Raw genomic sequence first — 24548 nt, 5'->3', positions numbered from 1 at the left:
AATTTTTACTTCATTTTTGTGTTATTTTTGGAAAACCGAAAAGCACTTTTCGTCACGTTCCGTCTCTTTGATTATTTATGGCAACTGTGATGTCGAAAAGCAATAAAATTGCAATTTTTACGTTTTATTAATAGTTATTAAACATCCACATCTAGGACAGTATCAATCTCTATGATTTCAAGTTGACAAGTGGCGCCATCTGTTGCCAACTAAACCAAATAACACTTCAGTATTTATCTTTACTTTAAAGTCTTAGTAATTGTAATTAGAACTTTATATTCAAGTTACACTTCACTTTATTCAATAATTGAGAGTTTAGACAATTTGTAGCAGTGTAAACAGTGTCAATAACCCCAAAAAAATTACCTCAACATGTACTCACTGTGTTTCGCTATACCAGACGGGTTTTCACTTTTTTTTCGGCATTTTTATTTGTGTAGGGACTCCTCAATGTTAGGTAGGCGTTTTACAATGCTCACACACAGTAATTTTTGCAAAAAACTCCAAAAAAGCCTATAAATTCTATTAAAATAGTATTGACGTTACACCACGGCCTTCTAAGTTTTTAAAACACTGACATGTGACAGCTGACAGTAAGGGAAGAAAACACGCGCGTCACACCGTGTTCGCCAAAATGGAGGAAAGCGAGTATCACTTAGTGTCGAAATCACGTGTTCTTCTTCCAATAATTTGTATGGTTTGAGTTTTCTGGGTTAATTTCAATTTGTAAACTAAATTGACAGAGTTGGGTTTCTGACTTGAACTGACAAAATATTTGTAGGTGCTGCCATCTCCTGGTTCAATTTACAACGACGTGCAATACAACGCCCTTTCACCGGCTGCCGCCAATATGGCCTCACCAGCGTCCAATTACAGTCAAATGGTCGGTTCTCCCATGTCTGCTCGTTGTCCTCCAGTTCAAATTATGTCGCCTTCTCGAGTTCCGGCATCTGCTCAACACTGTCAAGGTGGTTAATTAATATAAACTGGTACAATTAACACAACTCTAATATAAAGTTAATGGTTATACAGGTATGCAGCAGAATAATGTACAAATGGTGGGGCAAAACTGTCCTCAGCAAACGTGCCATCAACACCGTCAGATGGCGCCTTGTTATGCCCCCAATTCAAGGTTGGTTGATGAATAACCTTGCAAATTTAAGTGCTAAATTAGGATAATATTGAAAGCAGGCAAATGCAGCAAAAATGTTACAACAACTGGTGCAACAATAACAACAATCAGCAGATGGGTGGATGTAACGGTCACGTGTACGCCCCGACGCAGTGCCAGGCACAGATAACACCCCAATACACGCATTGCACCAATCACAACGATTACGCTCATCATCAGCAACCACAATACGGTCCTGCTAGAGCCAATCAGCAACCGGTGCCGTACCAACAGGTATACCAGGTACACTTTAACTGTCAAATATGAAAAATGATTGTTTCAGGCTCAGAACGCTCTTCCTTCACCGGCGGCCGGGGCGCTCGCGCCCTCCAACTATCACGAAGCACCTCCAATGCGTCCCGACGCCTACCAACGCACTCTAGAGTACGTTCAGAGCTGTCAGAGTTGGAACGCAACAACCGAACCTACCCCCACCAACAACAACATGATAGTGGGTGATATGACGTCGTCGCTCAGTTCGTTACTGGAAGAGAATCGTTTTCTTCAAATGCAAATGATGCAGTGACTACTGTCATTTTCTGTACATGTGATATTTACTATTGTGTTTTACGCATGCGTATATATATACAGTGCCACTTCAAAACATCACGTGGTAACAATAATGAACGGGCACCGTATGTATAACTTGAATATGTCGAATAAATAGCTTTAACGTGTTTTTTTTTTGTATAAAATATTTGGTTCAGAACTGTTGTAAATTTTATTGTAACATATAAGAATGAATAAAGAAGACTTTTTAACTTTTTCTTAGAGTTTTCATTCATCTTCGCCAATTGTCAAGAAAACTTAAATGTCCTGAATTTGCAGCGCAATGATGTATATAAATTTTTAGCTGCTTCGAATACTCGGTTCTTTCGCCATATTGTCAAGAAGACAAAAAATACCTCTTTAATACTTCTGTGATCCTGATACAAAATGCCATTTTTGTATAAAATTTACATTTTTACCAAAAATCGAACATCTCATTAGGAGAGCAGAAAATGCAAAGAGGTAAACTTCAGTTACTCCCGATACACTCGTCATTCGCCATATTGTCAAGAAGACAAAAAATACCTCTTTAATACTTCTGTGATCCTGATACAAAATGCCATTTCCGTGGAAAATTTACAGTTTTACCAAAAATCGAACATCTCATTAGGAGAGCAGAAAATGCAAAGAGGTAAACTTCAGTTACTCCCGATACACTCGTCATTCGCCATATTGTCAAGAAGACAAAAAATACCTCTTTAATACTTCTGTGATCCTGATACAAAATGCCATTTCCGTGGAAAATTTACAGTTTTACCAAAAATCGAACATCTCATTAGGAGAGCAGAAAATGCAAAGAGGTAAACTTCAGTTACTCCCGATACACTCGTCATTCGCCATATTGTCAAGAAGACAAAAAATACCTCTTTAATACTTCTGTGATCCTGATACAAAATGCCATTTTTGTATAAAATTTACATTTTTACCAAAAATCGAACATCTCATTAGGAGAGCGGAAAATGCAAAGAGGTAAACTTTGCTAAGATGAAACCTCACGTTAATGAGATTACAACATTTTTCAATTAGATAGCTCAAGGTCGTGGATTAATTGCATGAGTTCATAACTAGCTATAGATGAACACACTTGGATATACTGCAGGAAATCAAACGAACCACTCGTTGTATATGTACACGTGTATATTACAAATTAAAATAACTACAATACAAAATTTACAAAATATTTATAAAATTTACAAAAGTTGCCACAAGTTGAAAACAAAAAAAAAAATTAAATTTGAAATAAATTAAAAAAAAAAACAGGAAAAGTTTTCCCAGTGCCAAACCGTAATTGACTGCCCTTACCAGTTGTCAAAGACGATGTTTGGGTCCTGGAACCTCCAGTATCCTCTTCCCAGTAGTCAGTAGTGGCCACCGCTGATTTCCAGGTAGGAAATGGGGTCCAGAGACTGGTGACAGGTACCTAGGGCAGAAAACAGCAGAACACCAGGGAAAACGAACAAACAGCTTCAACACTTGTTCCGGCAACCAAAAAGGTGACCAGAGGCGGTGACAAGTGTTGAAGTTGTTTAGAGCAAACTAATATTAACCTAAAAAAAATAAAAATAAAATAAAATGAAATTAAATAAAACTAGTGATCAAGTGAGGAATCGTGGTGGTTCGACTCTGACCTTTCTAAACCTCTGTGGCCGGTGATCGGCTTTCCCAACACGTGGGCTGGTCCGGAAAACTCTGGACAAAGCAGTCCCGGTCAGGCTGATTCAATCCCCGATTGAAATGTTCTCCGGTCGGAAAAATCCCTGGATCTCTGGTCAGAAAACCCTCAGATTTCCGGTCAAAAAGCCCTTAGATTTCCGGTTGGAAAGTGTCTTTAAATCTCCGGTTGGAAAAATCTCCGAATATCCGGTTGGGCCGAACACAATGCTGTGTTGGAAAATTGGGCCGATACAAAATAATTCAAAAGAACTAACAATAAAACCAATTTACCTGTAATTCGGCCAGATGATCACGGATTAAAAATCAAATTCACACACACGCCACACGGCTCAGAAAAAAGGATCAGATGTCGGCAGTTCGAGTGCTGTAGTGGTAAAGAGACCGATATCACAAAGTGGGGTGATTAAATAGGCACATGGCACCTGACACAAAGAAACACGACCACAAACCGACGCTCCCCCGACAAAAATCGAAACCAATCACGTGACTACGGCACCTGATAACTTATCAGGTCACGCACCCACATTTACAACAAAATGTGCACAAAGTGCAATTGGAGGATTTAAGCGATCGGAATCGGTCTACCAGTGTAACTAGGCCCATGTACATTAAAAACACAAATCAAACGAGTTAACGGACGAAAACTCTATTTCGTACGTAACAATATGTCGAATAAATAGCTTTAACGTGTTTTTTTTTGTATAAAAATATTTGGTTCAGAACTGTTGTAAATTTTATTGTAACATATAAGAATGAATAAAGAAGACTTTTTTTAACTTTTTCTTAGAGTTTTTTTCATCTTCGCCAATTGTCAAGAAAACTTAAATCTCCTGCACTTGCAGCGCAATGAGGTAAATTTTTAGCTGCTTTTAATACTCGGTTCTTTCGCCAATTGTCAAGAAAAACGATAGGGTAGAATTGTTGAAAATACGTATAATAATAATAAATATTATATAAACAACATTTGAAAGCGTTCAACAGTCAGAATATATACAGTTATCACTAATCGTCCACCACTAACTGGGATTGGTGCAATTCCCGGCAATGGCGCAGGTCTGTCTAGAGGGAGACGCCGGATTGCTTAGTCCGCTCTCCCTGATTGGTGATAACGCGGGCGTTTTGGGCCGGTGCACGACGCTGCGTCGACGCCGTCGTGACACTGACGGCCTCCTACCGGCGCAACGTTGCTGTTGTTGCAGCATGGTGAGCGCGTTTGCCAGCTCAGTTTCGCTTATCAATCTCCTGGAATGTTTTCAGTTTTTTTTTTTTAGTTTCATTTGTTTTACTTATTACCGTCTAGGTGGTGTTGGTAAGGCTGGGAGGGCGTTCGCCCTCCTGGACACATCAGGGTAGCATTGCACTGGCACCAAATTGCTTACAGTCTGAACGGGGGATAGTTTGGGGGTGGAGTTGGTTTGGGACGGTTGACTTCGTCTCTTTTGCTGACCTAAATTCACTGTCAAATTGTTGTTCTGTCAAACAGAGTTGCTAGATTGGTTTAACTGGTATACCTAAAACCCTAAACAACAGTCTGACTTTGGCGCTAGACCAGTGACCGTGAGTGCGATGGTGGCGCCCCTCGACCGTTTTCTTTTGGTTTTTCGACTTATTGTGCTTGCAGAGTGACATGAGACGAGGTTCCGGGGGTGCGCGAGGGTCATCAGGACTATCAGGCACCGAAACGCAACAATTCCATTTACGTCTCGGTTTTTTTTGCCGGTAATTTTATTTCTGGAGCAACCTGATGTAAAGAGTCCCAAAATTGTGATTTTTTTATATCGTGGCGTAAAACGCTTCTTACAGCACTAGTCACGTAACATATCAAATACTTACCGAGTTGTTGGTCATTACGCACATCTGACAGTCTTGTGGAGTAGTGGGAGGTGTGGGAGTGGGCTCGGCATTACAGCTGGAGAACGTCTCCTCCAACACGGCGCAACTGAAGAAAGTCGTCCTGGAACGTCCTTCGTACTCCAAATTGACCGGTCTGAAAACACCTCCTTCATTGGTCGATTCGACATCGTTATCCTTGTCTCACCTGTGTCTTAAAGTTGTACTGGCTCGCTCGCTTTGCAACTGGAAGCTTTCAGCTTGCGCGGCGCTCGCGGTGCCCGGCTGCGCCCCGGTCTGACGCTGTTGCCGGATGTACTCGTACGTCGTCAGACCCAGGAAGGATATGTAGATGTGGAAAAAACACAAATGCAGCAACAATCCAGCGGTGATGGCGGCTAATAGTCCTAAGGCGGCGACCACGGCCAAAAAAGCCGCGTCACTAGACGGCAACGAGGAGGGAAACGGTAAGGGCGGGACGGTTGAGTTGAGCTTCATAACGTTTAACTCTTCCTGTATTAACCCAAAAAAATTATATACAGCGTGTCTATAAAGTATGGAAAAATTTGACAGTTGGGACAAAATGGATGTCAGAGTGTCTCAGATTACCGGCTGAATAAACGGTGTCCCAAAAAAAGTGTAAAGCAATTTTTACTTTCTCGGAAATATCTCAAAAACTGTGTAAAAATCAAGCTTAACTTTGACGCCCTCTAGCGGTCAAACTATCACACCTATAACCTCTTTTGAATACACCGTTGCAAAGCCTTTGGTCTGGACTATATTTTACCTTCAGTGACCTTTTGTCCTGACTGTTTAAATAACTGAATTATTTTAGGTTGAAACAAAAGTGGTTAAATCACTTTGAAGGTCTGTGAAGCTTAACTTTGACGACCTCTAGCGGCCAAACGGTGCAACCGATTAACTTAAATGAGCACATTTTTGGAAAGCTTACGATCTGAGCTATCTTTTCACTTCAATCACTTTTGGTCGGCAACTGTCAAATAAGCAAGTTATGGACAATTTTTGGAAAAATGCACAAAAAATTTCGCTCAAATTAGGAATCTAATTTAATACAGTGTAGGCAACCAACAAAACATTCAAATGTTTGTAGGGTTGCAGAGTACATACCTTGGCGGCCATTACGTCATCGGATAGATCGCGTTTGTCCAGCTGATGATAGATCAAATTGGCCATGGCTAGGGCGGCCACAAGGGCGGCAGCCGCCACCGCACTGCTCACGCACATTAAAAATGGCGCGTAATTCCTGCCGCCCACGCAATGGTTCAACCACTTGCAATGGTGGTCAAAATTAGCGACGCACTTATTGCAGGAACTGCAATTTAGATTATTAATGTACAGGAATAATCGATATACTCTGGGCGGTCACATTTGCTTTGTCTCATCAAATATTCAACAGGCAATTTAGAGGGACGTCCAAGTTTAACCCACTCTATTTTGTTTTTTTCAATCAATTATTTGAAATCAGGTAAAGTCAGAGAGAAAAACGGTGTCAAACTTTGAACTGGCAGAAACCCAATTTGAAAAAACAGTCAGCGACAAAATCGCCTGTAAAACCCACTTGGAGTGGGAAAATGAAAGTTTAAAGCACATTTTTGGAATCCTCATTAAATTTCCTATCCAATAACCTGAAAAAATACTACAAAATTTGGTACAGTCACATAGAAAAGCGGTGTCAAAGTTTGACTGCCAGAAATTCAATTTGAAAAGACAGTCAGGGACAAAATCGCCTGTAAAACCCACTTGGAGTGGGAAAATGACAGTTTTAAGGACATTTTTGGAATCCTCATTAAATTTCCTATTCAATACCCTAAAAAAACACAAAAAAATTTGGTACAGTCACATAGAAAAGCAGTGTCAAAGTTTGACTGCCAGAAACCCAATTTGAAAAGACAGTCAGGGACAAAATCGCCTATAAAACCCACTTGGAGTGAAAAAGTAACCGTTTAAAGCACATTTTTGGAATCCTCATTAAATTTCCTATTCATTAACCTAAAAAAACACAAAAAAATTTGGTACAGTCACATAGAAAAGCGGTGTCAAAATGTGACTGCCAGAAACTCAATTTGAAAAGACAGTCAGGGACAAAATCGCCGGTAAACCCCACTTGGAGTGAGAAAATGCCAGTTTTAAGCACATTTTTGGAATCCTCATTAAATTTCCTATCCAATAATGTTAAAAAATACTAAAAAATCAGGTAAAGTCAGAGAGAAAAACGGTGTTAAACTTTGAACTGCCAGAAAGACAGTCAGGGACAAAATCGCCTGTAAAACCCACTTGGAGTGAGAAAATAACCGTTTCAAGCACATTTTCGGAATCCTCAATAAATTCCCTATCCAACAAATTGAAAAAACATAACAAAATCAAGTGAGTGTCAAAATTTGAAGCGCCACAAACCTGCAATGTTTGGTCCTCAAACTGGACACGACGACGTTACACAGATGACAGACGCCACCCTCAATCACGTGACAGTGTTTAGCCCTGTCCAATTGAGGAATCGGCAACAGGGCGCGGCCACGCAAAGCTTCCTCGGCCGGGTCAATGAGGGCGGCCGCCAAATGGGCGGCTAAATGTATCTGAAAACCATCATCTATTCAATTTTTGTTTATGTTTATTATAATTAATTTCAAGCTTCAATTTAAGAAGGGGGATTTATGAAAATTTTCCACAATATTCTAGACACTTTGGGCTATTATTGTGTAAAAAAATGAAGCTTCTAAGGTAAAAACTGAATTTGTGGTGAATTTTCAAAGTTTCAAACAAAATTCAATTCACTTTAAGCGGGATTTTAATATATTTCCCCCAGGAGTCAATCAAATAAGGGGTCATCAAACCCACGACATTGTAATTAGGGTGAAAGCCTTTTATACCCCGAAAACGCTTAAAAGTGACCTAAATTCAACTTAGAGAGAGAGAGAGTGGTTGATTAAATGGATTAATGACAAAAAAAGTGAGAATTTCAATTAATTGACAATTTGCAGGCTGTAGTTTGTGATTGGTCAAAAAAAAGCAGCTCACAGCTTGCTACTTTTTTTTTTTGGCCAATCACAAAGCATTTGATAATTACGTAAATCCCAATTATTTCACATAAAGAGTTTAATTTTTGAAGCTTCATTTGATTAAACGACCTTTACTAGCTTTTGACATTTAAATCGTGCAAAGGTCTAGACATTTGCGTGGAAAGGTTCAAATACAAAATCTCTTAAAGCAACGTTGCCACATTTAAACGGGGGTTGTTTAATTCAACCCCGAATTAGTTAGTAAAACGTGCCATGGCGAGGGCAATTTAAAACTTTCAATTTTAACGCCCTCTAGGGACTTAATGTTTAAACGTTATATTTGACGGTTGTGACGAAACTATTAAGATGACAGTTGTCAAATGTCTTACCAGTAGAAGAACAGAAGTGGAGGCGGCGGCGGCGGGTTGAGCGTACAAAGGCAGGGCCGGCACCAGGTAGAGAAGCGCGCCGGCGCCCAGCACAATCAAAGTGAGCCAGCCGCACAGTTGGAGCGGATGCAGGGGCGGCTGCAGCCCGTGCTGTCTGCGCAGCCTCACCGACCTACGTGAAATCACCCCGTATATACTCTTTACACAGTGTTTTAGCATTGTTGCCATATTGTAACTCTTTAAGGGCCTCCTACAAGGCCTGAAAGTAACTGGACGCACCAAATTGTTTTTTTTTTCAATAACTCCATTTTGATTTAGCGTAGCTCCGTTATTTAAGGAGCTATAAAAAAGTGTAAAGAATGAAAGTTGTAGGGAATTTCATCCTCTACAAGATTGTATTAAGGGGCTTTTGCCCTTAAGGGCCTTCTTAAGGAGTTACAAGGCCTAAAAGTGACTGGATGCACCAAACTGTACAAATTTTTTTCTCACAACCGATTTGTGTTTAGGTCAAAACTGGACTTTAAACAATTTTACAAAAAAGTCAAAAAATAAAGGTAATATGCTAATTTGAAATTCCGACTATAATTTAAAAAAAAATTGATTTTTGACACTAAACTACTTTTTGTTAAATATCTCAAAAACACGCAGAGTTAGAAAAAAAGTAGAAAAATACTCGAAATAGCTGTATTAACCTAACCCCATGCTTAAAAGAGCATAAATAAAGTTTAATCTATACAGAGTGACCCAAAATGTTTATAGTTATGAATTTGTACACACCCTGTATAGTATCGAGCATTTTGGGTATTTTCAAGGCTGCAATTGTAAAAAGGAGACTGTAAGCTACATTTTGAGTGGTTGATGGCTGTCGTAGACCAAAAACTAAGCAAGATATGCTAATTTGAAATTTTTACTTCATTTTGTCAAGAAAAAATGATTTTTTTCTTAAATATCTGGAAAACAAGTGGAAATACGAAAAAAGTGTAAAAAATTATCAAAAAGCTTAGTTAACATAACCCCATAACTTTAAAGGCGCTTAAATAACGTTCAAACTGTACAGAGTGTCTCAAATTGTCACGGTTTTGAATTTGTACCCACCCGGTATAGTACCGAGCATTTTGGGTATTTTCAAGGCTGCAATTGTAAAAAGGAGACTGTAAGCTACATTTTGAGTGGTGGATGACTGTCGTAGACCAAAAACTAAGCAAGATATACTAATTTAAAATTCTTACTTAATTTTGTCAAGAAAAAATGATTTGATAATTTGTAATAAAACATTTTGACTTTTGACAATTTAAATATCTGAAAAACCAGTAGAGTAACGAAAAAAGTGCTAGAATGGGCAAATACTGAAAACCATTTTTTGTGAACTAAACTTTAAACTGTACAGAGTGACCCAAAGTATTATTCTACACACCCTGTACACTACAGGAAATTTTGAACATTTGCTAAGAAGACTGAGCTACATTTTGAGTGGTTTATGATTGTCGTAGAAAAAAAATTAAGCGAAACATGATGATTTGACTTTATTATAAGAAAATCATGCAATAAGGTCGAATTTACCTTGAAACGTATCACTGTCTGAACAGGATTTACCATTGTAACAAACATATTGATGAGAATCAAATTTGAACCTTATTGACTTCAGAAAACTGACACTGAATTCCAAAGTTGGTTCTTGCTTACAGTGTTGCCAAATTGCTTAAAAATCAGTTCAGGTCACTCTGCGTCATTTCCGTTGCAGATACATTGTTATTAAGAGTAAAAGATGAAGGTGGTAAATAATTAGCTTACCCAGACCTGCGCGGCTTGCCGCCTGCGGGCGGCTCAAGGGTGATCCGAGTAGCCTCGGGGGGCGGCATCTCCTCCGAAGCCATGGACGACGCGGACGGCCATGACGGGCACGGGGGGCGGCGTCCTCACGGTGTTGCAGTCACGTGTACACTGGCGTGCTCCAGGACGTTGCGACCCTCTGGGCCGGTCCTGTATCGACCCATGACGTTTAAAACCCAGTGGCGTACTTTTTCTAATAATCATCCTCCAAACAGTGACGTGCTTAGGATATCAAAGAATTTATTAATTAATTAAATCAAAAATTAGTATTTGTTTTTTTTGTGTACAATTATATATTAGTATACACAGTAGCCTAGAATTTAGTGTCACTTGTCATTATATGCTGTTACTATAAAACATTGGTAAAAATGGCCAACCCTGATGAGTATTACAGTTTCAGAAAAATGTCATTTTTAGGGTTGTCCACCATTTACATATCTAGTGCTGTCAAGAAAAGCGTTATTAACTGTCAAAAGTGTAACAACCCTGGAGGTAGTACACGAAAAACAAAGTAAAAAAAAAAGTAGCACAACAAAAAAACACGATGAGAAGTTAAAGAAAAGGCCGTTTGGGGGCGCTTTACTAAGATTCCCCTACACCATCCACCACACACACGCACTTATATAAATACTTACACAAGATCGGCGAAAATATCAATGTTGCACCTCTTTACATATGATTCGTTGTGTGTTATCATAATCTCCACCTCGTTGCCAGCGATTCGACTTAGCCGACCATTGTGGACAAAAAGGCGGAAAATTTCCACAAAAAATGTGTTCTTGTCCAGTTTTTGAGTGTCCAATGAAGCTGGTGTTGGTCTTTCTATTGGTGTTTTGCGGACACGTCCGGTACGTCGCGTCCAGTACCACCGTGATGCTCGGACCCACTTTTGACAATTTAAACGACCTTAAAACGCGTTTAAACGAGGAAAAACGGATGATCCAACATGTTATCGCTTTTATTGTAAGTATTTTTGATTGTATACTTGATTTATTGGTTTGGTTGATCATTTTACTAGGATTTCTACTATCAAAAAAGCATCCATGTCAGATTCTGTCAGATTTGTGGTTAATAGCCTCATGGAGCTTTTTTGCAAGTTGTAAAGTTAATCCTGAGAAATTGCATGTCCTAAATACACTCACAACTATCAAAATTGCACTCTAAAAAGCTGTAAAACATACCAACGTACTTCTGGTTGTTCTTGTCACTTCAGTTGTAAGATTTGTGGGTTAATAGCTTCATGAAGATTCTTTTCAAAGTTTTTTAAGTTTGAAAATTGCCTGCCCAAGAAGTTATCCACTCGCAGACCGTACGGAAAGCACTTATTAACTGAAAATACACTAAATACCGACAACTTTTAATGCAAGCACAACACAGCACTCCAAACTTACCGCCATATTGCCGCTCATCAATCTGTGGACAGTTGACAGTAATGTCAAATCTGTCAAGAGTGGCCCATTCTGTCAGATGGGAAACAGTGAGCTTTATAGTGTAACTAGATGGGTTAGTCGGTCAACAAAACTGAATTTTCAGCTTCAGACTTAAGTTTGGCAGAGCTGTAAAACTGTATTTTAGTGTTTAATTTATTAATAAAAAAAAATGTATTACGGTTGAATTTCGCCGTTAAAACTAAAAATCATTGCAAGCTAAATACTCTCTTAATTTATTATTCCTGAATTTGGATGCTTAATAACATACAGGGTGTCCTAACCAATGACCCAATAAGCTACATAACAAAATTTCATTCACCCACAGTATATAATTGTGACATTAAAAACACTTAACCTTTGCCATAATGTGGAAAACAACGCATTTAAGGTGTCGAACAACATTAACAAACTGTCTGATAAGTCACTTTATTAATACAGGGTGTGTGTTACACAAGCCCTCGTACTATCGTGGCATCTGGCGTCTCGCTTTAATTAATGCGTGTGCATAGAAAAGGGATTATAGGAACTCCTGTCATTTTTTGATGTCAAATATATAGTACGTGCGTTGAAGTAGCTATTTTGAAACGCCCCCTGTATAGTAATCGCACTTATTCAATTAACTTATAAAGAACAAAGATAATGGCGTGTTGAGAATAATTGAAGCGTCCAGCAGTCTATAAATCTTGAGTTATCGACGTTTGATGGGTTATCTGACCCCCTTGACACTGGTTTAGTGGAAATTTTAAGTTCGAAGACTTTAAAACGTGAATTTGTTCATCAATCACGCAAAAGGTTATCACCCAGATTTCTCACAACCACGCTAATATTGGGCATGACTTAATAACATCATGTGGTTTTATTGCGATTACGTGGATTTCAGCACAAAAAGGAGGAAATGCTGAACATGAGACTGCACGAACTCAACTACAGGAAAGTGATGGAAACGGCCGCTTATCCTACAATAAAGAAAGACGAAATCGAGCAGAGTTTGGTGGTCGTCAAGACCAAAACTACCACCGAAAGAGGCAAACGGTTTATACCACGAGGACCATGTAAGTATTCTTGATTGGTCGAGCAAGCTGAAAGCTTCTTGACCAATCACAAGGCTGAGATGAGCTTTTTAATTTTTAAGTTTAAAACCGTTTAACCGTCCAATTGACATGAATGACGGACGATTTTTAAAAATTAAAAATCCAATATTAACCCGTACACTGAATCCATCCCTGTTTTAGACACTTTACTGCTTCCAAATCGATTGAAACCTTTAATGATGTAAACTTGTATTTATTATTGCGAAACGCATCACAAATACCAGAACTAGACGTTTTTAAGGGTGGTTAGGGACTTATTAATGATGTACTGTTGTAAAAATAACACTTTTACATCTGTTTCAGCTCTCACGCCCTGTTTATTGAAGATATGCACAATGGGGAAAAAAATACACTACATGCGACATTGAGGACCGATCAAATTTAATACTTTTAGTATTATTGTAACAGTATAATATGTAATTTATTACGTTTTTATTTTTGGCAGTAGTAAAAACCGTTTACCGTAATGAACCTCTTTACGAACAGTTGTAAAAAAAAGCGCACAGTTTTTAAACTATCGCTCTAATGTCGGGAGAAATTGATTTTGTTTACATTTCTTTCTTTATCAGAGTATATTTGATAGAGATGGTTCATACAGTTGATTGTACTCGATTTTTTTGTGTTTTTCCAGGTTATTGGATAGGAAATTTGATGGGGATTCCAGAAATGTGCTTAAAACTGTCACTTTTCCACTCCAAGTGTGTTTTACAGGCGATTTTGTTCTTGACTGTTATTTAAACTGTGTTTCTGTCAAATCAAACTTTGACTTCGTTTTTCTACTTGACTATACTCGATTTTGTTATGTTTTCAAGGTTATTGGATAGGAAAATTCATGAGGATTCCAAAAATGTGCTTAAAACTGTCACTTTTCCACTCCAAGTGTGTTTTACAAGCGATTTTGTTCTTGACTGTCTTTCAAACTGTGTTTCTGTCAGTTAAAACTTTGCCTTCGTTTTTCTACCTGACTGTACTCGATTTTTTAGTGTTTTTCCAGGTTATTAGATAGGAAATTTTATGAGGATTTCAAAAATGTGCTTAGAACTGTCACTTTTCCACTCCAAGTATGTTTCACAAGCGATTTTGTCCCTGACTGTTCTTTAATGAAAAGTTACTCTGAATTATATGAATTGCGAAAACAGGATTTTCCATTTGGTCGTAGGTAAAGTATAGTACGTCACACGTGCTCTAAGGCATTTTACGCACTAATGGAACACAGTAACTTTTTCCATATCGTGCGTAAAATGCTTCTTACAGCACTAGCACTAGATCATCTAGTCTATGGCACTAGTTACGTAAAATACTATTATTTTTCGGTTGTCAAATAAAAACACACATTTTAAATTGACAAGAATATTTAATATTAAGCACATTTTAAAGCACGAGCAATACAAAAATCAAACTTTATTGGTATAAAAAATTAAAAACATCAAAATACACTCCATATGTTGTATGGTATTATAATCAGGCTGGAAACACTTTTTTATTTTAAGGCCACTTAGACTAACTCTATAACACTGTTTTTAAAGCGTTTTAAATATATTAATTTATATAATCCGTATTTTTTTTGGGTGAAATTGTGCGAGTTGAGAGGCGTTCAATATGTAGAGAGAACGACCAGGACGTACTTAATGTCGTTACATACATCGTCCTGAAAATATACACAAAAAGGAAAACAATAATTACAATAAAACTTTAAGGGTAACAATATTATAGTATTATATAAACAACAATTATTATTATCGACTAGTGGCAGTTGAATGCAGAAAAAGCTACTAAATAATGAGATTTTTCTGGACTATGGAGTGCGTTTTTGCATTCTTTGTATTAACAAACAAAATTGTAAAAAAAGTTAGTCGAGGATGGCCAAAAGGACCCGTTTGTAGTCGCCTGAAGTGTCACCCTGCAATGGGAAGGTACTATATTAGTACTATACGAAGCACAATTTTTTTAATTATTACAAGTGGTGCACTTACAAATTTCTTGACAGTTGGTGACCGTGTTTTATTTCAGTAAAAAATTTTCTGGTTAATTCCTGAAAGTACACTGTTCAAAAAAATATGTTGAACGAGTTTCAAGCTCACCACTTATAATAATTCCGGTAAACAGAAGTGTTTGTTTTTTGATTTTTCTTACAGGCGCCATATTGGATTTTTACATATTTAAATTGTAAAAGTGTGACGTCAGGTGCAGTTTTTTTTTACTTTTGGCCACGTCGCTTTTAATCAGTTTCTTTCATCTTTTACCCTAATTTACTCCCTTACTTGACAAGATACGTCAAAATGTCATAGAAAGCAAAAGATAGTGCAGATTACAAGCTTTCCAAAAATATCCCCACATGAGTTGATTGGTCATACCGTTTGTCCGCTAGAGAGCGTCAAAGTTGTTTCACCATAAAATCGCACATTTTTAGACATCCGCTGCTTTTATCCTAATTTACTCCCTTACTTGACAAGATACGTCAAAATGTCATAGAAAACAAAAGATAGTGCAGATTACAAGCTTTCCAAATATATCCCCAGATGAGTTGATTGATCATACGGTTTGTCCGCTAGAGGGCGTCAAAGTTGCTTCACCATAAAATCGCACATTTTTAGACATCCGCTGCTTTTACCCTAATTTACTCCCTTACTTTACAAGATACGTCAAAATGTCATAGAAAACAAAAGATAGTGCAGATTACAAGCTTTCCAAAAATATCCCCACATGAGTTGATTGGTCATACCGTTTGTCCGCTAGAGAGCGTCAAAGTTGTTTCACCATAAAATCGCACATTTTTAGACATCCGCTGCTTTTACCCTAATTTACTCCCTTACTTTACAAGATACGTCAAAATGTCATAGAAAACAAAAGATAGTGCAGATTACAAGCTTTCCAAAAATATCCCCACATGAGTTGATTGGTCATACCGTTTGGCCGCTAGAGGGCGTCAAATTTGCTTCACCATAAAATCGCAAATTTTTAGACAGCCGCTGCTTTCACCCTAATTTACTCCCTTACTTGACAAGATACGTCAAAATGTCATAGAAAACAAAAGATAGTGCAGATTACAAGCTTTCCAAAAATATCCCCACATGAGTTGATTGGTCATACGGTTTGTCCGCTAGAGGGCGTCAAAGTTGCTTCACCATAAAATCGCACATTTTTAGACATCCGCTGCTTTTACCCTAATTTACTCCCTTACTTGACAAGATACGTCAAAATGTCATAGAAAACAAAAGATAGTGCAGATTACAAGCTTTCCAAAAATATCCCCAGATGAGTTGATTGGTCATACGGTTTGTCCGCTAGAGGGCGTCAAAGTTGCTTCACCATAAAATCGCACATTTTTAGACATCCGCTGCTTTTACCCTAATTTACTCCCTTACTTGACAAGATACGTCAAAATGTCATAGAAAACAAAAGATAGTGCAGATTACAAGCTTTCCAAAAATATCCCCAGATGAGTTGATTGATCATACGGTTTGTCCGCTAGAGGGCGTCAAAGTTGCTTCACCATAAAATCGCACATTTTTAGACATCCGCTGCTTTTACCCTAATTTACTCCCTTACTTGACAAGATACGTCAAAATGTCATAGAAAACAAAAGATAGTGCAGATTACAAGCTTTCCAAAAATATCCCCACATGAGTTGATTGGTCATACCGTTTGTCCGCTAGAGAGCGTCAAAGTTGCTTCACCATAAAATCGCACATTTTTAGAAATCCGCTGCTTTTACCCTAATTTACTCCCTTACTTTACAAGATACGTCAAAATGTCATAGAAAACAAAAGATAGTGCAGATTACAAGCTTTCCAAAAATATCCCCACATGAGTTGATTGGTCATACCGTTTGGCCGCTAGAGGGCGTCAAATTTGCTTCACCATAAAATCGCAAATTTTTAGACAGCCGCTGCTTTCACCCTAATTTACTCCCTTACTTGACAAGATACGTCAAAATGTCATAGAAAACAAAAGATAGTGCAGATTACAAGCTTTCCAAAAATATCCCCACATGAGTTGATTGGTCATACGGTTTGTCCGCTAGAGGGCGTCAAAGTTGCTTCACCATAAAATCGCACATTTTTAGACATCCGCTGCTTTTACCCTAATTTACTCCCTTACTTGACAAGATACGTCAAAATGTCATAGAAAACAAAAGATAGTGCAGATTACAAGCTTTCCAAAAATATCCCCACATGAGTTGATTGGTCATACGGTTTGTCCGCTAGAGGGCGTCAAAGTTGCTTCACCATAAAATCGCACATTTTTAGACATCCGCTGCTTTCACCCTAATTTACTCCCTTACTTGACAAGATACGTCAAAATGTCATAGAAAACAAAAGATAGTGCAGATTACAAGCTTTCCAAAAATATCCCCACATGAGTTGATTGGTCATACGGTTTGTCCGCTAGAGGGCGTCAAAGTTGCTTCACCATAAAATCGCACATTTTTAGACATCCGCTGCTTTTACCCTAATTTACTCCCTTACTTGACAAGATACGTCAAAATGTCATAGAAAACAAAAGATAGTGCAGATTACAAGCTTTCCAAAAATATCCCCAGATGAGTTGATTGGTCATACGGTTTGTCCGCTAGAGGGCGTCAAAGTTGCTTCACCATAAAATCGCACATTTTTAGACATCCGCTGCTTTTACCCTAATTTACTCCCTTACTTGACAAGATACGTCAAAATGTCATAGAAAACAAAAGATAGTGCAGATTACAAGCTTTCCAAAAATATCCCCAGATGAGTTGATTGATCATACGGTTTGTCCGCTAGAGGGCGTCAAAGTTGCTTCACCATAAAATCGCACATTTTTAGACATCCGCTGCTTTTACCCTAATTTACTCCCTTACTTGACAAGATACGTCAAAATGTCATAGAAAACAAAAGATAGTGAAGATTACAAGCTTTCCAAAAATATCCCCAGATGAGTTGATTGATCATACGGTTTGTCCGCTAGAGGGCGTCAAAGTTGCTTCACCATAAAATCGCACATTTTTAGACATCCGCTGCTTTTACCCTAATTTACTCCCTTACTTGACAAGATACGTCAAAATGTCATAGAAAACAAAAGATAGTGAAGATTACAAGCTTTCCAAAAATATCCCCACATGAGTTGATTGGTCATACCGTTTGTCCGCTAGAGAGCGTCAAAGTTGCTTCACCATAAAATCGCACATTTTTAGAAATCCGCTGCTTTTATCCTAATTTACTCCCTTACTTGACAAGATACGTCAAAATGTCATAGAAAACAAAAGATAGTGCAGATTACAAACTTTCCAAAAATATCCCCAGATGAGTTGATTGATCATACGGTTTGTCCGCTAGGGGGCGTCAAAGTTGCTTCACCATAAAATCGCACATTTTTAGACATCCGCGGCTTTTACCCTAATTTACTCCCCTTTAGTAGGTTTTCTTGATTGGTGGACAAATAACTGAGTTATGAAGGTTCAAAGTTGCGTGGTTACTAGTTTTTTTGCGCAACCGCACGGTTTTTGCATCATAATTTCTTTAGGAGACCTTTAACGACAAAATTGCTTAAAAGTAATCTGATTTATGCAACTTTTGAGCATAGTTTGACAGTTTTGACGTTATTGACAGTTGTCACGTGATTTCAGAAGACTACTTAGCTAGACTATGAAGTGACAATTGTCAAAATAACTGTTAAATTTCAGAAAATCGTCTTGTTTCGAAAGGTAGCAACGTTGCCAAACAGTGAAAAACTGCATGTGACGTCACAGTTTTTGTTTTAATGCTCAATTTCTCAGTTAAATGAAAATCGGCAAAATACACGTCTGTAATAATTCACCGAAAGCTGTTTTTGAAATTTGAAAATGTTTTTTCCCATTTATCTCGTCAAATAACAAACACCCTGTATTGTATTGGCAGTTGGTCGTTTAAAGGCGGACAGAATGGAGGAAACCCAATTAATTAAAGCAGGAAACGTGTAAGAACATGAACGATAACTAATACACCAGTCCAGCACCACTAAAATGAACAACTACCATGCAAGTTACATTTTTGTTACGAAATAAGATTATATACAGGGTAATTCAAATTAACTATAAGAGATACGAAAAAGTTCAAAAAAACTGAAATTTTGATTTTTAGTTTTTACTTATTTCTAACCTCATTTGCAGAGATATCCCAAAACCTAAAAAACATTTTTGTTGCCACTTTTTATCAGCTATACGATGACGACATCAACAACGTTCCTTTTTGTTAGGGACGCCATATTGGATTTTTACACGACCAAATACAGCATTTTATTCTGAATTCACTGATAAACGACAACTTTATAAATGCGCTAATTTTAAAGCCAATGACAAAATGACGGCAGTTACAGCAAAACGGACACCAGATTCATGTTCTCCATGCCAAAATTAATTAAAACGGCCCCTTGAAAAGTCTAAATCCAATATGGCGGCCATATAGTAGGCCAAGAAAATGTCTGATTATTTGAAACATCTTCTGTAGACATATCATATGATCGTAGGTAGATAATGAATGGAGTTATCACGTGACGTTGAGCGCGCACGGTTAAGTTGCCCCGTTTGGCCGCTAGAGGCCGTCAAATTTTCGTACTTTTTTACGGACATTTTAACGTTTAAACATTTAATATGTCGCCCATAAGAAAAAAAACAAGTTGATGATGATTGCCAATGTCAAATACGAAACCGTCATCGTATAATTCTTCAAATAAGGTTAGAAATAAATAAAAAGAAAAAAAAATAAATTCTGTTTTTTTTCGGATATCTTCGGAAGTACTAGGAAAATTGAATTATTTAAAACAGCATTTGGTTGAGCTTTAAATTGCTCAACTGAATCACCCTGTATATAAAACATCTCATTTAGTTAAGTTCATGTGTTGGAAGTTTGTGATCACAATGATCCACCGAAAATGAGACAACACTAACCTGAATCCAACTTTCCAAGCTTTTGCCGTATTTATCCAAAAATGCTTGTTTGATGTCGGCCAAATCAATTTCAGATCTGGACACGATGATTCTGATCAAAGTTTTATCGTTGGTACCCAAACCGGCCATTGAATCGTGCAGGCGTTCCGCAAAGTAGCCCACTTTGCTCTTAACGCACTTGACTGCAACCAGAAAATCGTAAATCAAACCCCTTTGACAGTTTAGAAACCCCCTTACCAATTCCTAGTAAGCCTTTTTGGATACTGCCGGAAAACTCCTTTTTGATCACCGATTCGATGTCTTTACCGGTCAATCTTTCGTATTCGGCGAAGGTGGCCCTCAGTTGCTGGTAACTCCTGGTGATCAAAATAGAGTTGAACACTGACTCTTCAGTGCCCCATTTGCCTTCACCAGCTTCAATAATGGCCTGGGCGTCCGCTTCGGCTTGTTGCTCGTTTACGCCCTGATTTTCATCCCTATTTGCCTGATTGGAACATAAAACCCCATACCAAAAACCCCTGAAAACTAATCAGTTAACTTACTTGACACAAGGAGATTAAAAGTCTTTTAAAGTGTCCTGAGGTATCGTCTTTCAAGTCCTTTTCCAACGGTTTACCATACACTGTAACAGGTACAGATTAGCTGGACAAATACAAAAAACTATATGCGATCGTACTTTGTTCGTAAAACTGTCCAATTGTACGGATACCGTAGTTGGACAGGGTGCACAAAATTTCGATGATGGCTTCCTCGTCAGTTCCGATTCCGGCAACGGCGTCGTGGAGCTCCTTGGCGTAGAACTGGGGTAGGGGGGTCATGAGGGCCACAATGACGTCCTCAAACTTGCCACCCAGCTCACTTTTCAGTTCTGAGATCAGATCTTTGCCATATGATGTCTAGAAAACACATACACATGTAGTCAGTGGTTAAATCAACAATTTACACTTTAATTTTGTAAACTTAAGGGCTTAAAAAGCCAAATTATTATCCTCAAAGGAGGAGAGAGGCATTTGGAGATTTTTAGATGGTTCCAGAATTTTTTAGAAGCTTCTAGACTGTTTTGATATCTTTTGGGAGCTTCTAGACTAGTTGGAGGGCATTTGGAGACTTTTTGACCGTTTTGGACTGCCTGGAAAGCATTTTGAAGTTCCCTTAGTGTTTTAAATTACTTGAGGTGTATTTGGACAGTTTATGAGCATATTAAAGATTCTGTAATACTTTAGAGTCATTTGGAAATTCTTAGACTGTTCTAAAGTTTTTTGGAAGCTTCTAGACTAGTTACAGAGCCTTTAGAAAGGTTTCTGATAGTTTTAGAAACATTTTGGAGTTTCTGTAGTGTTTTGAATTTTTTTTAAGACTACTATAGGACCATTGAAGGTTCTGGACTGCTTTTAAGACATTTGAAACCTTGTAGACGGTTCTAGAAACTTTTAAACTGTTCGAAATAGCTCCACGTCCTTTTGTAGCTTTATTGGAACGGTATTTGACAGTTGCGACTTAACGATTAAGCTAAACAGTATGATAATATCACGTGACACTGGTCAACCACCTCACCAACTGTCGAATTGTGTCTTAATAAGGAACGTGGAGCTATAAAAGTGAAAGTTTCAATTTCTGTTTGACAAAATGAACTTTTGTCGCTTGAGCGAATGGTATTTGACAGCTGTGACGTTCCAATCCAGTTAAAAAGTGTCATAATATCACGTGACACTGGTCAAACACGTCACAACTGTCGAAATGTCTTAATAAGGACGTGGAGCTATAAAGACTGTCCTGAAATGTTTTGAGAGCTTCTAGACTGTTCTGAAAGCTGTTGGAAGGCATTCGACTGCTTTAGAAGCATTTTGGAGTTTCTGTAGTGTTTTAACACCTTTTTAGACTACTTTAGGAGCATTTGGAAAATGTTTGCACAGTCTAACAAGCACTGAAACTTCTGGACTGCTTTTAAGGCATTTGAAACCGTGTCGACGGTTCTAGACTCTTTTAGAAGCTGTTAAACTGCTCTAAAACCTTTTGGAAGTTTCCAGGCTGTTTAATAAGCTTTTGCTAAAAATTTTGGAGCTTTACAGTATTTTAGAATGTTTTTACATTTTTTTAGACTGCTTTGGAGCATTTGGTCAGTAAATTGGTAAATTGATGCTTCCCCATTTTGAAACAGCAGCAAATAAGCACAAAAAGCAAAATTCCTAAAAATCCGGCCTATAGTCAACAAAACTAATAAAATTGTAATCTGTACAATTGGTGAATGCGCCACTGCATGAAAAAACAAACCAAAACAATTCCAAGATTCTTGATGACATGTTTCCTGTTAAGCAACAAAGTGGGCGTACAACAATCAAACTTTTATGGAAAAACCTTGTACCTTGAAGGTTTCGGCGATTTCGAGACGTTGAACAATTCCCCTACGTGCCAGCACGTCGATGATGGCCTTTTCGTCGGCCCCGAAGCCCTTCATGGCCTTTTTAAGGGTGGCGGCATCGGCCACAGGGTCGAAAGGGTCCGCGGGATAAACGGTGGGAGTGCACTGCAAAAAAATCCATTTTATATTACAAAGTTCAATGCCAAATTTCCTGTGGTTGTAAAAAGTGTATATTTTTAGACTGTTTACTTAAAGATTTTGCCGGTTTTACTTATCACAACTGGTCGATTTTTGCACTTAAAAGTTAACATATTTGGTTGCTAATTATCCCTGATTATGGTTGTTTGTATGCTTCTAGGATGGTAAATCAGTCCATGACTAATACCGGTGAAGGTTGAGTTCCTGACGAGGTTACGACACGATAGCAGTTATAGCGAGGCTGAAGGCGATGATAAAACAATAATAAGAATGATGAAATTGTGACTAAAAAACAGATTTTACTACACCGGACGATGAATCATTCAGAAAAATGGATTAGTGACAACCTGACAACGCTGTAATTTAGTTTCAGTTAATCAAATTAATTAATTTAAATTTAAGGGGGAAACCCTCTTGTAGTAGTGAAAAACAGGAAAAACCTTTGAGAAAATGTAATTTCAAAAATAGGTGACAAATTTGACTAGTGAGTTGGGTGCATCAGGACATTTGACCAATCCTAAACCGAGTTATTGATCTTAAAAAGGCTTGGCAGTGTGGTCAATAAATGACGAGACATCCTGGCACCGCAAAAGTTGTTTACGCTTTTTGGGGTTGTTTTCACCCTCAACCCCCTATTCACCTACTAAACTAGTTACATAAATAAAAATCAACTTACCTTGAATGGGTAATACTGTTGGTTGCTCATGTTGCTTTGGGTTTTCAAGCTGTAAAATGGAAAAATTTATAATAAATCAAACCGCACTCGACAAAATGTCAGTCTCAACTAAACTGGGTACCCCGTTGATTCAAGAATAAATATATTAAACAAACCAGTGACATCACCGGTTTAAAATAAACATTACCTTGCTATGCACTGGTGAATAATAACATTACAATTCCTATTCAAAGAATTGCTGTTCGTGTTTTTATTAGTAAGCGTAAATTGTTTAAAAGTGTTATATAGAGAGGAATTTTTCCTATTTATAAGCCAATTAGTATTAATTACTTCTCAGAGTTTGTTTGGTTATTGTAACAGCAAGATGGCCGCTTAAAATTTGACAATTGTCAAACTTATTAATGTTGCCAAATTTTAATTCTTAGTTCTTGTGTAATTAATTCAAACTTTTTTAATTTAAATAAATTATGACTTGCAATTCCTACAGAATTTGTTTATTAAACGTTTAGTTTGCGTTTTGATAACAGCAATTTGATAGGGCTTGCCATATTAAAGTATATAACTCTGTCACGTGACCACATAAACATATCCGGCAGTGTTGCACAATGTAACATACACTGCAGGGGGTAGTTTGTGATTGGTCAAAATTTACTATACAATGCGTGGTTGCCGGATACATTACCATTACCCCAATTAATCAAGAAAATTTTGCAATATTTTCTAGTTTGCACACACTTAAATATTTAGATGGATAAGCGTGTATATAGGAATTTCTAAGAATGTTAAAATTGAAAAAACTATAGGCCGGTAAAAGTGGAACATATGCCGATCAACTGGCTATTTATAAGCATGATAACCAATCTATTTTTAAATACTACAAGTTCAATAGTGAAATACCCAATTCCGATCAATTAACGAACGAATATGCAAAAATGTGATACACGGGTGCAAGTACCTTAAAATTTACGGTTGGGAGAAACTTGACCGGTTTATGGTTCAACCTTATTAATCTGCAGGTGCAAAATAAGGTGCATTGCACAGATTTTAGTGTAAATCAAGTAAATTAGAACTCTATACTTACAGTAGGAATGGAAAAACCGCAAGAAATCAGTAAAGTTCCACCCACAAAGTGAAATTACCACACACACAGAAATTAAGGATCGACTGAGGGCGGATGCGCGTTTTACTGTACAGGATCGGCTTGGCAGCAGGAATAAACGTCGAAAACGCTGAAGAAGTGGAAATGTTCTGTATTTTGCCCCCCTCTCAGCCGCATTTTTGTGTCGAGGTCGATTATTTGTTCGAAAGTGGCCTTACTTACCACTTAGTGGCGTAGTGCATTCAACTTTAAACTAGTTAAACCAAGCAGACGTCACATGACACTTTACTGTGTACAATTAGAGCAGTCACGTGACAACTGTCTGATTGATGAA

At 37.9% G+C, this 24548-nt stretch overlaps 4 protein-coding genes and 1 long non-coding RNA gene across 7 annotated transcripts in view; 2 read left to right on the top strand and 3 right to left on the bottom strand.

Annotated features, from left to right (window-relative positions):
- ci (transcriptional activator cubitus interruptus) overlaps positions 1 to 1937 on the top strand; it is a 55983-nt gene extending 54046 nt beyond the window's left edge. The window contains exons 17-20 of the mRNA XM_081991871.1: positions 782 to 968; positions 1018 to 1132; positions 1189 to 1405; positions 1455 to 1937. Coding sequence (XP_081847997.1) covers positions 782 to 968; positions 1018 to 1132; positions 1189 to 1405; positions 1455 to 1697 — 762 coding nt within the window. The 3' untranslated portion in view covers positions 1698 to 1937. The remainder of the gene's footprint in view (positions 1 to 781; positions 969 to 1017; positions 1133 to 1188; positions 1406 to 1454) is intronic.
- Positions 1938 to 2836: 899 nt separating this feature from the next.
- LOC145737137 (uncharacterized) lies at positions 2837 to 4153 on the bottom strand. Its single transcript, XR_014180268.1, has 2 exons — positions 3665 to 4153; positions 2837 to 3601 (listed from the first exon to the last, which is right to left on the bottom strand). It is a non-coding gene; the product is annotated as an uncharacterized LOC145737137 (long non-coding RNA).
- A 161-nt stretch (positions 4154 to 4314) lies between these two features.
- On the bottom strand, positions 4315 to 11238 carry LOC145737309 (palmitoyltransferase ZDHHC11). The gene is given in 11 exon segments (XM_081991943.1): positions 4315 to 4636; positions 4688 to 4850; positions 4906 to 5098; positions 5100 to 5135; positions 5228 to 5381; positions 5433 to 5737; positions 6353 to 6557; positions 7640 to 7818; positions 8631 to 8802; positions 10422 to 10682; positions 11096 to 11238. Coding segments are annotated over 10 exon segments (1716 nt in total). The 5' UTR covers positions 10505 to 10682; positions 11096 to 11238; the 3' UTR covers positions 4315 to 4410.
- LOC145737316 (uncharacterized) lies at positions 11232 to 14533 on the top strand. The gene is made up of 3 exons (XM_081991951.1): positions 11232 to 11423; positions 12771 to 12942; positions 13285 to 14533. The coding sequence occupies exons 1-3, from the start codon at positions 11232 to 11234 to the stop codon at positions 13347 to 13349; spliced, it is 429 nt and encodes a 142-aa protein (XP_081848077.1). The 3' UTR covers positions 13350 to 14533.
- Positions 14316 to 24356, bottom strand: LOC145737313 (annexin B9-like). 3 transcript variants are annotated; one of them, XM_081991948.1, is made up of 8 exons: positions 24197 to 24356; positions 23116 to 23164; positions 22245 to 22406; positions 20559 to 20778; positions 20425 to 20504; positions 20120 to 20366; positions 19883 to 20064; positions 14316 to 14881 (listed from the first exon to the last, which is right to left on the bottom strand). In XM_081991948.1, the coding sequence occupies exons 2-8, from the start codon at positions 23143 to 23145 to the stop codon at positions 14831 to 14833; spliced, it is 972 nt and encodes a 323-aa protein (XP_081848074.1). In that variant the 5' UTR covers positions 23146 to 23164; positions 24197 to 24356; the 3' UTR covers positions 14316 to 14830. The 3 variants fall into 3 exon arrangements, with proteins under 3 accessions (XP_081848074.1, XP_081848073.1, XP_081848075.1); XM_081991947.1 differs by having other exon boundaries at positions 14316 to 14629; XM_081991949.1 differs by lacking the exon at positions 24197 to 24356 and adding an exon at positions 23303 to 23376 and having other exon boundaries at positions 14316 to 14629.
- Between the last annotated feature and the right edge of the window lie 192 nt (positions 24357 to 24548).

Source organism: Ips typographus, linkage group LG13, assembly GCF_016097725.1.
Source record: "Ips typographus isolate SLU linkage group LG13, UJ_Ityp_2.0, whole genome shotgun sequence".
NCBI lineage: Eukaryota > Metazoa > Arthropoda > Insecta > Coleoptera > Curculionidae > Ips > Ips typographus.
The sequence above is the reverse complement of the archived record's forward strand: the minus strand, read 5'-3'. Positions and strand labels throughout refer to the sequence as shown.